The sequence below is a fragment of the Lontra canadensis genome, unplaced genomic scaffold (genome assembly GCF_010015895.1).
Source record: "Lontra canadensis isolate GAN:19392208 unplaced genomic scaffold, GSC_riverotter_1.0 scaffold80, whole genome shotgun sequence".
Taxonomy (NCBI): Eukaryota; Metazoa; Chordata; class Mammalia; order Carnivora; family Mustelidae; genus Lontra; species Lontra canadensis.
Window position 1 is genome coordinate 6,068,287 of NW_022631074.1, and position 15,879 is coordinate 6,084,165.

Genomic DNA, 15,879 nt, shown 5'->3' on the forward strand with positions numbered 1-15,879 from the left:
CTGTCCAATTTTCCCAGCAGCACTTATTGAAGAGATTGTCTTTTTTCCATTGGATATTTTCCTGATTTGTTAAAGATTAGTTGACTATACAGCTAAGGGTCGATTTCTGGAGTCTTATTGTGTTCCACTGGTCTATGTGTCTGTTTTTGTGCCAATACCATGCTGTCCTGGTGATCACAACTTTGTAATAATGAAGTCAGGCAACATGATGCCCCCAACTTTGGTATTTACTTTTTTTTTTTTTTTTTTTTTTTCATTATTCCCGTGGAGATTCGGGATGTTTTCTGGTTCCATACCAATTTTAGGACTGTTTGTTGCAGCTCTTTGAAAAATGCCAATAGTATTTTAATAGGGATGGCTTGAAAGTATAAATTGTCCCCTGGCAGGATGGACATTTTAACAATGTTTACTCTTCCAGCCCATGAGCATGGAATGTTTTCCCATCTTTTTGTGTCCTCCTCAATTTCTTTCATAAGTGTTCTGTAGTTTCTAGGGTATAGATTCTTTACCTCTTTGGTTAGGTTTATTCCTAGATATCTTGTGGGTTTTGTTGCTATTGTGAGTGGAACTGATTCCTTAATTTCTCTCTCGACAGTTACATTGTTAGTGTATATAAAAGGAACTGATTTCTGTGCATTGATTTTGTATCCTGCCATATTGCTGAATTGCTGTATGAGTTCTAGTAACTTGGGGGGGGGGTGGAGTCTTTGAGGTTTCCCACATAAAATATCATGTTGTCTGCAAGGAGAGAGAGTCTGACTTCTTCTTTGCCAATTTGGATGCCTTATTTATTTTTGTTGTCTGACTGATGAGGCTAGTACTTCTAGCACTATACTGAACGACAGTGGTGAGAGTGAGCATCACTGTCATGTTCCTGACCTTAAGGGAAAACTCTCAGCATTTCCCCATTGATAATGATATTCACTGTGGGCTTTTCATGGATGATCTTTATGATATTGAGGACTGTTCCCTCTATCCCTATACTCTGAAAAGTTTTAATCAGGAATGGATGCTGTACTTTGTCAAATGCTTTCTCTGCATTTCTCAGAGGATCATATGTTTCATGTATTTTCTTTTGTTAATATGCTCTATCACATTGATTGATTCATGAATGTTGAACCACCCTTGCATCCCAGAAATAAATCCCACTTGGTCATGGTGAATAATCCTTTCAATGTACTGTTGGATCCTATATGCTAGGATCTTGTTGAGTATTTTGGCATCCATGTTTATCAGGGATATTGGTCTGTAACTCTCCTTTTTGATGGGGTCTTTGCCTGATTTGGGGATCAGGGTAATGCCAGCCTCATAGAAGGTGTTAGAAGTTTTCCTTCTGTTTCTATTTTTTGAAACAGCTTCAGTAGAATAGGTATTATTTCTCCTTTAAATGTTTAGTAGAACTCCCCTGGGAAGCCATCTGGCCCTGGACTTTTGTTTTTTGGGGAGGTTTCTGATTACTAATTCAATTTCATTACTGGTTATTGGCCTATTCAGATTGTCTATTTCTTCCTGTTTCAGTCTTGGTAGTTTGTAAGTTTCCAGAAAGGCATCCATTTCTTCCAGGTTGCTTAATTTGTTGGCATATAGTTGCTGGTAATAATTTCTAATAACTGTTTCTGTTTTCTTGGTGGTGTTCATGGTCTCTCCCCTTTCATCCATGATTTTATTAATTTGGGTCCTTTCTCTTTTCTTTTAGGTAAGTGTTGCCAGTTGTTTATCGATTTTATTAATTCTTTCAAAGAACCAGCTCCTAGTTTTGTTGATCTGTTCTACTGTTTTTCTGGTTTCTATTTCATTTACTTCCGGTTTAATCTTAATTATTTTGCTTCTCCTACTTGGTTTAGGTTTTATTTGCTGTTCAGCTCCTTTAGGTATAAGGTTAGTTTGTGCATTTAGAACTTTTCTAATTTTCTGAGAGAGGCTTGGATGGCTATGTATTTCCCTCTTATGATCACCTTTGCAGTATCCCATCAGTTTTGGACTGAAGTGTTTTCATTCTCATTAGTTTCCATGAATTGTTTAAGTTCTTCTCTAATTTCCTGGTTGATCTAATCATTCTTTAGAGATGCTCTTTAACTTCCAAGTGTTTGAATTCCTTCCAAATTTTTTCTTGTGATTGAGTTCCAGTTTCAAGGCATTGTGGTCTGATAACATGCAGGGAATAATCTCTGTTATTGTTTGTTATTGCCTGAGACCTGATCTGTGACGTAGTATGTGATCTATTTTGGAGAAAGTTCTATGTGCATTCGAGAAGAATGAGTATTCTGATGTTTTAGGGTGGGATATTCTGTATATATCTATGAAGTCCATCTGGTCCAATATGTCATTCGAAGCTCTTCTGTCTTTGTCGATCTTCTTTTAGATGATCTGTCCAATGCTGAGAGTGGAGTGTTAAAATCTCCTGCTATTAATGTATTATTGTCGATTTGATTTTTTATTTTGGTTAACAGCTGGCTTATACAATTGACTGCTTCCATGTTGGGGTCATAGATATTTACAACTGTTACATTTCTTGTTGGATAGACCCTGCGAGATTGATATAGTATCCCCCTGCATCTCTTATTACAGACTTTGGTTCAAATTCTAATTTGTCTGATGTAAGAATTGCTACGCCAGCTATTTCTTTAGGTCTGTTGGCATGACAAATGGTTCTCCATTCCCTCACTTTCAGTCTGGAGGTGTCTTTAGGTTCAAAATGAGTCTCTTGTAGACAGCATATGGATGGGTCCTTCTTTATATCCAATCTGCGACCCTGTTCCATTTCATGGGAGCATTTAGGCTGTTCATATGGAGAGTTACTAAAGTGTGACAGATTTTACTGACGTGAAAACCATCATCATATTTTTAGGTGAAACATCAAACTAAAAATATTAGAAAAAATAGTATTAGAGCACAATTCCATTCTTGTATGTATGTATTTTAATTTCTAAGAATATATATATGCAGACAACATTGCTTAGAAGAAAACAGAGCAAAATATTACTTTGGCTAGTGGGACTACAGATGCATATTTTTTAAGTGCATATCTATATTCCAGAATTAGATTATATTAATCATGGATTACCTGAATGGTGTAAAAAAGTTAGGGAGTCAGTAGGATATAGCTAGTAGTTAAAGCTGGAAGAGATGTTCAATGAGGCCAGAAGATCAAAATGGAACCCAAGGAAGCTTTAATATCTAAAGGAAAACAGAGATCATCAAAACAACAGAAGTAGAATGAGTAATACACAAATACAGAGAAAGAAAATTTTAAGATAATATTTATAGACATAAAAGGAAGTCAATTTCAAAAAGATGTTTCAACAGTGTCAAATGTTGCAAAGAAGTTATTAATAATAGGAGCCCCTAGGTGGCTCATTTGGTTAAGTGTCTAACTCTTGATTTCTGCTCAGGTCATGATCTCAGGATCCTGAGATCAAGCCCTGCCTGGGGCTCTGCATTGAGCATGGAGCCTGCTTTGGATTCTTTCTCTCCCTCTCCCTCTGCCTTGACACCCTGATTCCTGCTCATGTGTCCACATGCTCTCTCTGTCTCTCTCAAAAAAGTTATTAATAATAATTACCATTAAATAATAATAATAATTACCATTATTTAGGATGACAGCTAACATGTAGTTGATTTAACAATAAGACCACTGTTAACATTCCCAATCACCAACACCAGTAGGAGGGTGAGAAGGAAGAGAGGAAATAGAGAGTGCTAGAATAAACCACTTCCTCAAGAAGTTCAAACGAAAGTAGGAAGAGAATGTGAGGTAACAACTCTCAGTAGAGGGAGAGTAAAGGTAACATTTTCCTGAAGTCAGGAAGGTGCATTACAGAACAGCTGTGAAACTCAGTGAGAAAATGCCAAATATGCCATTTAAAAGGTGGAAAATATCACACAAATGCAGGACATTATATATTTTTACCATTTTGACAACGATATAAAAGCCGTTGTTTTTGAATGTGTCTTTTTAAAGTCCATTCCAAGAAATGAACAAGAGGACTAAGAAGAATTATACTAAAGGCCTAAAACTAGTGAGAGCCAGTTCCTATTACTTTACCTACTATAGTAACACTCACAATCTAGATAAATTATCCTTATTTCAGTTCCCCTCAAGACTGGAGGATTCAATTTCCATATTTAGAACAATGTAATATAAATAAAACTCTTAAATGAAATGGTGTTCTCATACTGAAGTTAATAACACAAGTTATTATATTTATTAAGGGCAAAAAGGTAGGCAAGGTATAAAAAGCATCCTAACTCTACTTTCTAAAGACACTATTAAAATGTTATTCATTTTCTTCCAATCTTTTGAGCACAGTATTTTCTTGTCTAAAATTACTGAATTCTTGCCCATCCCCTCAAATTATTATAATTATTTACTTAAATGCATTTCCCAGATACCTGTAAAATAAAATAGGAATATTTAGGTAAAAAGGATTTGCATCACCCAAAAGAAAAAGAGTCAAGACCTACTATTTGTTTTTGCATCACCACAGTGAGTTTTTTTTCTTCTAGCATTAACAAAACATTACCCTCAACAAAGCTTAACAATTTAAAGATAATTTGAGTTTTGCTAATGTCACATATCATCTTGTCCTTTCTGAATAACTGACTGGGGTCCTAAAACCCCAACCCCACTCCTGATAAAAATTGCAATGTCTCTCAAGACTTCTACCTCCTTTTGGAGCTGAGGTTCTTATGGTCACTATTGGCTTTGTTTGTTAGCTTTCACTGAACTCTTCACCTCAGTTGTATCTTATGGAACTCTTCTCTTCATTCTTAATCATCTAGATGTGGAAATCAACCTCTTCTGAAGAAACCCTGGAGGCAGGTGGCAGGGGGCAGGTACAAAGGGCTATAGTTTACATTAAAGCAACTTTTGCAATTTAAAGTTGAGTCTTAAGAAAAACCAGTTCCTAAAGGTCCACTGTCCACCTCACATATAATAGTTTCTTAAAGGATGGGGCACCTGGTTGACTCAGTCAGTTAAGCATCCGACTCTTCACTTCAGCTTAGGTCATGATGTCAAGGGAGATCGAGCCCTGCATCAGGCTCCATGCTAGGTGTAGAGCTTGTTTAAGATTCTCTCTCTCTCTCTCTTCCTCTGCCCCTCTCCCTCTTTCCTCTCCTGCATGTGCTCTCTCCTCTCTCTCTCTAAAAAAAAATAAATAAATAAAAATAAAAATTATACTGGAGACATTTCTAAAAGGTGTATTGTCTTGCCATATGGCTCAGCTTCTTTTCTCCCTTCTCAGACATCTTCTCCCCTTCTCTCTCCCTGGTTGCCTCCTATTTCCATCCCTGCAATTTCTATTTACTTCTTATGAAGAACCATTTATCAACCTTTTCTCCTATCTCCTAAGACACCAGCATGATTCAAATTTTAAGTGTGCATAGGAATGACCCGGGGTCTTCTTAAAATGATTATTCTAAATCAGTAGGTCTGGCATGGGGCCAGAGATGCTTCATTTCTAATCAGCTCCCAGGCAATGCTGCTATTACTAGTTCATGAACTAATGGTTCATGAACTACTCTTTTTTTTTTTTTAAGATTTTATTTATGTATTTGAGAGAAAGGGAGAGAGAGAGAGCATAGCAGACAGAGAGGCAGGCAGATGGAGAGGGGGAAGCAGGCCCTCTACTGAGCAGAGAGCTGATGTGGGGCTTGATCCCAGGACCCTGGGATCATGACCTAAGCTGAAGGCAGAGGTTTAATCCACTGAGCCACCCAGGTGCCTGATGAACTACTCTCGAATAGCAAAGTTATAGACCATGTTTTCAGGACTTCACTCTTTAGGCCTAAAGCCACTTTTCAAGGTAAAATAATAACAATTCTCACAAAAGGAATAATTTCAGTATTAACTGTTACCACATTTTTTTCACCCTGCTACATTAACAGCCAGTTCAATGTCATCATACTATGTCCCCAGCTTAGGTATGTTGGGCATAGTTAATTAACTAATTTAGTTAAATTAACTAGTTAAACTAACATAGTTAAATTAACTAATTTAACAAATAGTTAATACAACCTCACACTTTGTAAAATATATTACTAAAGGTAAAATGAGTGATATGTTTGTGCTTCTCTTAGAGAAAGAAACAATAATCTTAACCCTAGATGAAGAAAATCTGTAGCAGAGACAATGCTGACCAAATATTCCATGTGCTTCCTTGGGTTGGGCTGTTACAATCGTAAGCAGAAGTGAGTTTTGTCACTTTTGTGCATAAGCACACCTCCTCCATTGATCTCCTCTCTCCTTACTCTCATTGGGGAGATCAATGCACCTGAAGAGGACACCACAGATGAGACCTTGGCTCTGCTGGACCCCTTGATCTTAGCTTTGTGAGACCCTAAGCAGGTCCCTGGACTTGTACCTGGACTATGAGTTAATAAATTGTATTGAGATGCTAAGTTTGTGGCAATTGGTTACACAACAATAGAAAACTAATACAAAAAGTCAACATACAATTTTGAATCAGGCTGAAAGTATTAATATTGCTGATTTCATTCCATCTGCTAGCTACGGTCACCAGTTTCAGTTCAAACGGTTGGCTTCGTTGGCTAACACCATCCTAGACAAAACTTTGGCACCCACTGAATAACTCTGAAAAGCCAGAAATTCCTCGGCATAATATTAGAGAAAGAATTCACAAGGACTAGGAGACAGATTCTGGCTTTCACAGATTCTGGTTCCTACCTTTCACATGGTTCCTACCTATTCACTTTCTCACTTATCCATCCTACTCCCCCGTATGCTATACAAGAATATATGTTCATGATTATCATAGAAATCAGTTAGCAAGGAAATCACTGGGCTTCTAAAAAGCATTTTATTGGCTGTTCTCCCTAGACCGGAAATGCTAATGGCAGGGGCTGCAATGAAACTGGGTTCCTGGCGATCAAATCTTGGAGAAAGAATTAACAGGTGAAGATCTCTCTAGGATGAGATGGGAAGACAGCCCGTAAAATTCTTCATTGAATTTTTTAACCCAAAAACTCCCTGAGTTAATAAATAGAGGTTGTATAATACAAAGAAATCACCACATCTCCTTAATTACCAATCTTGAATCAGTTGATGGATCTAGAATTTCTCGAATGAAGGAGAGGAAAGAAACCCTTGAAGAAGCATCCTGTATACAGTGAACTTTTCTTCTTCTTTCTCCCATGAAAATTAACTGCACTGGGTAACTGCACTAAGGTAAGAGATTGCAAAAACCTCTAGTGATTATTCGATACTGGCCTCTAGAGAAGAAAAACATCTAAAATCTAAGGTTTGCTGCTTAGGACCGAGGCCTATGGGTGTCAGTTGATTAAGGGGGTTGGGTCCTAAAAGTACCTAACTATAGGTCTAATAAAACTCAAACTCCAAACTGTGAATCCTTCCCCAGGCGTAAACTGTTTTCAGCAACAATTTGGTCATGCTGGAATATTCCCTGCCCAAGTGACAGATAAGTTTTTATATACCTGGCATTCAACACTGAGATGGAAGGATCCATATTGGCGGACCCCTTATTGTTGAGGCATATTCTGTTTTTAGGTATTCTACTCTGGTCTATTTATCATATGAGTATAAAACCTGCCAGATGTAGCAGATGGAAACCAGAATAATAAAATGCTCTCTGGCTAGTTTCAAAGTTCTATTCAAGCAGTCTGTCAGTCAGACTAGGTAGTGAATCATCAGATCCAATTGTGTCAAACACTCCCTAGAACGGCGGGGTACTCTGCTACTATCCAGGGTACCATAGCAAGTCCCTGGAGAAGAATTTTAGTAGAGGTCCTTATGATTTGAGAGTAAGTCACATTTCCTTCTGCCAGGGAAGAAACTGCTCCTGGCATCCTTTCAGACTTTAGTGAAAACTGCAAATCTGACCACAGGATACCTGGTGACCCAGTGATTTAAACAGCTCATTGTGAACTGGATGCTACCTTTTCCATCTAGCCAGAAACTTAGCTGGGACAGCAGTCTGGCTGTGACATGTTCCAGTGGTGTGAATAGGATGGGACTCCAGGCACAACTCCATGGTCTGTGCGGTTACTCACTCTCCTGACATGAAGCAGTCACTGTGAAGAAGTCCTCCCTCCACCTGCCTTTACAGTCTTATGGGGAAAAGCTTATGACCAACCTACTGAGGATGAAAGTCAACCTACTGAAGACAAAATCTCTAGCTGACAGATACTTCTTTGTGACAGACCAACAGAAGCCGGAGGGAAACCAGCTATGAAGCCACAGCCTGCAATGAACAAATAAAAAAAAAAAATGACAGCCTCTCTCAAGGGTGACCTTGAGGTGACACAGAATGTTCAGAGAGATGAAAACCTGGGCGGACAGACAAGCAGCATTTCTCACTGTCCACTTTGCTTAGAACAAGATCAGGATCTATTCCGCTTTCTGAATGGTTGGAAATGGTCTGTCTAGCTGTTCAGAGACCCATAAAGAGCTAGATACCAGGTCTAGAGACAAGGATGTTTGGCAAGAATTGCCCAGAACTGAGACTGTGCTCCAGGGGCTTATTCGCAAGACAGCCCCACATCAGAGAAGTTCTTAATAATAAGAGAGGATAGAACTGTCCACATAAGGATTGTCCATTGTGTTTCTTCTCAAGGCAATCTAGTGCAAGGGTCACAAACTCCGAAATCTACAAGTGCCAGATAGGTTCCATAAACAAGGGAAGAGAATTTGGTGAAAGACGACAGCGGACGTTTGGAATCATGGCAAACTAGAGAGATTCTATTCTATCTTAGAAGCTTTGAATCTTACCGTGTTGGAAGGTGCATGCAGTGTTGCCAGATCTTCCTTTATTTGTTTTCCAAGAGAGGTCATAAATCAAACTTTTTAGATGAAATTTCCTGATTTTTAAAATGCCATGAGGGCCAAACACTCAAGTCTCTGGGCACATTTGTTGCCAAGGCTGTCCCTCTCTGTGTCATTGGTCTACTGTTGCTCGATACTCCTAAAAAAAAACCAGCCCGAGTGGCAAGGATGGAGCCTACATATTGACTCAACTCTTCCTCACTAATATCCACGAGGCTCTCACTACTAAAAAACACCACATTTGCCAGCAGAACTTCCATTCCTTCCACTGTTAGACATTGGACATATTGCAAAATCCGTCAGATCCTGGTGGATGATTGATTAGTTAGGGCTCTTTTATCATGTGAGAGCAGCACATTGTACTCAGAGATATTCATTCTGGATTTGAATTTAATTTTTCTTTTGGTACCACTACTGGTAGACTTATTTAATGCCTTATGTAAGCCACATAACTTTATTTCTAACTAAGGAATTAACTCCACAGTTGAGGAAATAAGTCAATGGGATGATTATTATGGTTTTCATGGCTCTCACTATGTACTCTAATACCTAAAAGGAGCTAGCCTTAAGGATGATAGACAGTAATTATTGAAGGCTTTGTTACTGCCTTTTCAGACACAACACTATCTTCCAAAATGTGGTTTAAAAATTGTGGTGTGTTTTGGAGGCCTCTTACTGGCTCAGTCAGTACAGCATGCAACTCTTGATCTCAGGGTCATGAGTTCGAGCCCCACATTAGGCATAGAGCTTATTTTAGAGAAAGGAGTACTTTTTTTGAACCAGACATCATTAATATATAGTGCTTTCTTTCTCTAAAGCTAAAATACACAGGTCAGAAGTAAAGGTAGAAAGGGAAGAAGTACTTGTCATGATATGATGCTTAGTGAGTGTTATGGATTGAATAGTGTCCCTTATGAAGATGGTAATGTCCTTAATCCCCCAGTACTAGTGAATATGATCTTATTTGGAAAAAGGAGCTTTGCAGATGATCAAGTTAAGACAAGGTCATAAGGGTGAGCTCTAATCCAATATGACTGATGTCTTCATCAAAAGGGGCAATTTGGAATAGAGACACTCATGTACATAGGGAAGTTGATGTAAAGACATAGGGAAAACATCATCTACAAGCCAAGAAATATTTGATGCTACCAGAAGCAAGGAGAGAGGTGTGAAACAGATTCTCCTTCACAGCTCCCGAAGGACTCAAACCTGCTAACACCTTAGTCTCAGACTTCTAGCTTCCAGAACTGTGAGACAATATATTCTATTGTTTATGCTACTCAGGTTGTGGTATTTTCTTACAGCACCATAAGAAACTAATTCAATGACCTATTTTCAATTTTTTTTTTTTTGCTTTTTTCCTTACAACTGTCTTTTTGCTCATCTAGAAATTGGTAAATGGAGAAGAAATGCATTCACTATGGGACCTAATGTATTTTCCACTAATTTAGAAGCTGAGACTGCTACGTAGCCATTTCAAGTTCTTTATTCCTGTTGGAAAAAATATTTAAAAAGAAGATTATACTGGTACGACAATAATCAAAGCAAAATAGTGTTGTTGCCACATCTAAATCAAGTCTAGGAGTGCTGCTCCTTCAAGATGACTATTATACACAATAAACATTGTAAAAGAAGAGGTGGATACAACCACCCATAGGTAGGAACAAGGCTCAGACTCTTCCTGAATCAGCATGTGGTTCATCTCAGAGAGAAACCCCCCACCCCCCCAAAAAAAAATCAAACATAAGGGAACTGTGTGAAAGCAAGAGACGTGTGAACTGGAGAGTGAAGAGGAGGTCATAAACACCGCTCCAAAGGAAGACAGGCCACCCTAAAGTATTTGTATTCTTTTGCTTGTCTTTTTAGTATGATTATTTTTTTGGCATTTGAGATGAATTGGTACATTACAATGTATTGTTTCATCCATAAAGCATAGCACATTGACATGGGACTATGACAGAACTAGAGGAGGCTGGACGTCCCTCAATGTCAGTAAACTAGGAAAGGGTAGCCTTGAGCCTTCCTCTTTGGGTGTGGTGACTGAAATCTATTAAGGAGAAGGTCCTTTCTGCTATACCTTAGTTCTTAGTTATTTGCATTATATTAAAATATGTGCATTATACTTGAAATATCTCCAAACGGTGTATATGGAAAGAAGGGAATATATGTATGTTGTACAACCGATAATTAGTTTGTGTAGACTTCTTCATTTCTGCTTCCTCTGCAGCTTCCATTCCTTCGTGGGAGCTGTGCAGACACTTCACCTGTTTCTAGGGAGCTGTCAGTCACAGGACTCCAGATACATGTTAAACCAAAAGGATCAAGTTCTCTCTTCTGGGAATTTCAATCATGGGCAGGGATACCCAGTACTAGAAGAGAAGTTAGAACCCAGTCATCTGATAGCAGCTCCTAACACAGTGAGCAGGTAAGTTCCCATTATACAGATCACTGAAATGCCTAAGTCCCTGGTTTCTGTTGGCCGAGTTATTCAGCATGCCATTCAGCAGTCTTCCAATAAATCCACTCAGATTTCTTCCTTCTTCTCCCCACCCCCCCACCCCACCCAACTCCCGCACCTTCCTTCCTTAGTTAGCAAGAGTTCATTATTATCCCCTGTAGCCAAAGAATACTGATATATGTACTATCAGGCTTTTTTCTCATAATATGTTGAAAGTTTAAATACAGCTCATTTAGCTATAAAGAGGATATTGAACTTGGTGGACAGAAAAGGTCTATTATGAAGCATTACTGTGTATCCTGTTGTAGAACTGATAGTAAGAGAATATGGCGCAGGATATTGTTGCTATGCCAGAAATCGTCTCTAACGCTTCCTAACCTTAATTAAATCTCTCCATCAGTGCAACATTTTGAAGTCTGAAATATAGGGAATTTAAAAAACAAAAACAAAAAAAACAAAATCCAAAGACAGATAGATAAAGAATAATTAGAGACGGAAAGAATAGAGTAAAAAAGAGAAAACAAATATGAGTCAGTAATGTCAAGGATTGACTGCACCCACCTACCCGCAGAAGTCTGGATAGGACCAAACTAGCACAGCCAGAGAACATGCCCTTTCTCCTATTTCTCCTCACCACAGCTCTTAGTGGCAACTGATGGAGTATGTAGACGGTATATATTTTAAATCTCTCTCCCCCTATCTGCCTCTCTCTTATATTTACTAAAAATATAAGAGACAGTAAAAATATCTTTCATATATATAAATGTCTGCAAAGTCAGTTAACATCTTTGACCAATTCTTATTATTAAAATGAAGAAGTCGAACTGGAGAGTTTCTACCAACTCTCAAAACTAAAACTGTGATTTGTAAACCTTTCTCTTTAAATAGCAACTATGTTTCCATGGACTAACCAATGAATTATAAATCAAATATTTAGAGTTCTAATTCTATCTCAAATTTAAAATCTCAGGGAGTAAAAACATTCCATCTGTACCTCGGTTTCCTCATCAGTTAACCAGAGATGAGTTTTAATCCAATTAAACTACACATACTTTTTAAAATAAAGTCAATATAGGGCCAACGATTCTTTATGTCATGTATTTGGACTATTAATTTCTCCACTCTATCGTAACAAGTGTATTTCATTACATACATTGTTTGGTTACTTGTGTATAATATGCACAGACATATACATCATTTTTAACTGTGTCTAGATTCAGTGAAAATGTAACAATCTCTACAAAAAGAAAGATTTAGCACATTCCTGTCATGACAAGCAGTGAGTTTGGAAAGTTACTTTTGTCTCTTTGGTTCTCAGGCAAATATTTGAACACTGTAATGAACTACATAAATGAATTTGTGCATATGGTCCACATACAGGCTTAATGATGGTGGTTTGAATAGTAATGCTGCTATTGCAGCTCTTTAATATAAGATCAACAAATACTTTTTTTAACCTTTAAATTAGAACTTTAATTAATTTAGTTTTACCTTTAAATTAGAATTTTACTGATCATCCTGATCAGTAACTAATGCAAACTAGTGGAATTTAGTAAATTCCTAGTTAAGTCTCCTAAAATTACTATCTTTGAAAAGTTTCCATAGGAGCTTTAGGCAGCCTAAAAGTTTCTGCAATTCAGGGTTTATCTCTCCCGTACCATTTCCTGAGAATAAAATGTAGCATAAGTAAGCATTTTTAATCAATGACCATGCTTAAACTTTGAACACAAATTAACTGGCGATCAAAATGTACTAAATGCTAAGGGGCGCCTGGGTGGCTCGGTCTGTTAAGTGTCTGCCTTAGGCTCAGGTCATGACCCCAGAGTCCCAGGAAAGAGCCCCATATCAGGCTCCTTGCTCAGCAGGGAGTCTGCGTCTCCCTTTCCCACTGCCCCTCCCTGCAGCTTGTGCTCTCTTCCTCTCACTCACTCACTCTCTAATAAATACATCTCTTAAAAAATGTACTAAATGCCTTGACATTCCTTATGTACTTTTCAGAGAAAACTCAATATCCTGCCTTGAATCCACCCATGGGAACATAAAGAACTGGAAATACAAAGATAAAGTACAGAGCATTCATGCCATGGCTTCAGATCAGTGACAGTGTCAAAAATACTTAGTACAAAATGATCTGCGAAACACAACATTTAGCAGTCCTTTTGATTTCAAGGTTAGAAAATGACATCTGCCTCCTGCTTTGCAAACCAGCAGTGATCCTAAAACAATTGGTTTGTCACTGTTGAGATAAGCAAACCAAGCTCAAAGTCCAGAAATTGCAAAAGGGAGGTAAATTTCAGCAAGGGGTGCTGGCTGGGGACAGCGGCTTGTACCAAGAGAAAACATAGTAGGCTGCCTTTTTCTCCCTGTTGTTATACTGGAAAGTGCTCATCCTTGCCCTCTGACTGGGAAACTTCAGCTGCTGAGGGCAAATGGGTAAGGTGTTGTAATTCCTTCATTGGTATTCCGTGTCCCCCAGGTTCTTGAATCTGTCCAGTAGCCAACAGCCTAGAGCAGGGCAAATATTGCCCCTGCCCCACCGTTACTGCCCGCTAGATCCACTGGCGGCTACCGTCAGCCCGGAGATTGGTAGGACTTACTGGAAACTTTCTAGCAGGCTGCAGCCCCAGCAAAGAAAATCCTACCGGGAGGGCTCCGGGTTCAGTGGGCGCTGCCGCTGGGGAAAGAAGACAGCACGCTATTGCTTACTCACAGTTTGCCTCGGAGACCGGGAGCACTAGGACGAGGCACGCCAGCAGCGCGCCGCAGCACCCACGCAGGACCCTCATTGCGCAGCGGGCGGAGGCGCGGGCGGAGGCGCGGGCGGGGACCCGGACGGTGGCGCGGCGCGGCGGGGACCTGCGAGCCCGGGCGCCACTCACGGAGGACTGCGGCGCGGCGGCGCCTGCGAGCGAGCGCTCCGGCGGAACAGCGGGAGCCGGGGGCGGGGGGACCGCCCGCTCCCAGCCCCCAGCCCGAGAAGGGAAGTGATAACGAGGACATTTCCAGGAAGCTTTACGAAGCTGGGGGCAGGGCTCAGGGAGGGGGGTGGAGGCCTAGTAAACACTGCCGAGACATCCTTCCTCGCCCGGTGTTTCGTTCCCTGTCTCTGCACTGTGAACTTTCCCAAGGAGAAGGGGAAGGAGACGTAGTAGAAACCGCCAGGGAGCTAGGGGTTGAGGCTGAGTGGCCCGGGGAAATTTGAGGACTCAGAGGAAGGAGTGCCCAGGCTTAGAAGGAAAAGTCCTGCAGAGACCGAAAGACGTTGGGATGAAGATATTAATCAAACTGAGAAGCGAACAACTCCAGGAAGGCACCAGAGACCAGAGATAATGGAAGCAAATGGGATACTTTGGATCATCCAGTTTTCTTTTGTTCTTGCGTTTATGGTGTTTAAAAAAATGTTTTGAGAAAAAAAAAAAAAAGAATGTATCAAATTCCATCACCTTCAAGCAGCTTGTTTTAATTTTTGGAATATAACCCCCGCATTTTGTGCTTAGACATACACATTTGAAATCTTACGTAACGTTTAAGGCTGCATCTGGAGCTAAAACGCCTGATTCAAATCTCATTAATTTTATCACTCACTAGTTCTGTAACTTTAAGCAAATTGCTTAACCTCTCTAAGCTTCTGTTGTATCACCTCTAAAATGGGGGATAATAGTGGGTTTTCATAATGTTAATGCAAGGATTTCAGAGAGAAGGATTTAAGAGATAACATGTAAAGCAGATACTATGTATTAAATAGTATTAGTGAAGGCATATTTACTATTATCACTTCTAGAATTTCTGCCCAAATGAACCTGTCGATTGATTTCCTAGGTGTGTGAATGAAATTCAAGAGACTGATCATCTTTCAAGGGTCTCTTCTAGCTCTAGCTTTCTGTGGTTCTGTGACCCAGCGAGATGAAAGTTGATATTAGAGTCACTTTTTCTGATAAGAACACTTGTGAGGGAATTATTGACTATATTATTCTTCCCTTTTTGAAATTCTTTTCCTTCTTGCTGTGTCTGACTCTACCATATCAATCTATTCACCAGTTTATTCTCAGCCCCAAGTGATTTAAATCTGAATATAATTCTAATCTCTGTAGAATTGTTTGGTATGCTAGCAATCATAGCATTAAACAAAATGAACTTTAAGTACTTTATTCAACTATTAAATTTAAATGCATTTAAGCTAGGAATCTTTCAAGTAAAGGTTCAGTTTGGGACTCTCCTCATCCTGTGAGGAGGACTTAAGAGCAGAATATCAATTTTGAAATCTCAAAATTTCACAAGGAGAGAATAGTTCCAAAATCATGAATCGACAACATTCATAGCAATCTCCAATATCCCCAATATAAAAAGGAATATAAAAAGTTTGAAGAAGGAAACATAAGTTTCCCAAAAGAAAAAGCTTTCTCTCCTAAAAACTTTGGGAGATTAAAATGATTATCTTTTTAGTATCAAAAATGTGCATCACAGTGTCAGCAATTTGTCAGTGATGAAAAATTATGTATTCTACCACTACTGTAATGTCAAACTTTGAAAAATCATATTCTGAGATGTTTAACAATAAAATTTAATAATATAACTTTGGGTAAATATTTCCAGGTTTTTAATTTCTCTCAGAAGTTTA

The 15,879-nt window shown here is 39.1% G+C and overlaps 1 protein-coding gene across 1 annotated transcript in view; it reads right to left on the bottom strand.

Moving 5' to 3' along the window:
* Nucleotides 1–14,313, bottom strand: part of PROS1 (protein S) — a 65,759-nt gene extending 51,446 nt beyond the window's left edge. The window contains exon 1 of the mRNA XM_032882234.1: nucleotides 13,972–14,313. Coding sequence (XP_032738125.1) covers nucleotides 13,972–14,047 — 76 coding nt within the window. The 5' untranslated portion in view covers nucleotides 14,048–14,313. The remainder of the gene's footprint in view (nucleotides 1–13,971) is intronic.
* Nucleotides 14,314–15,879: the final 1,566 nt, after the last annotated feature.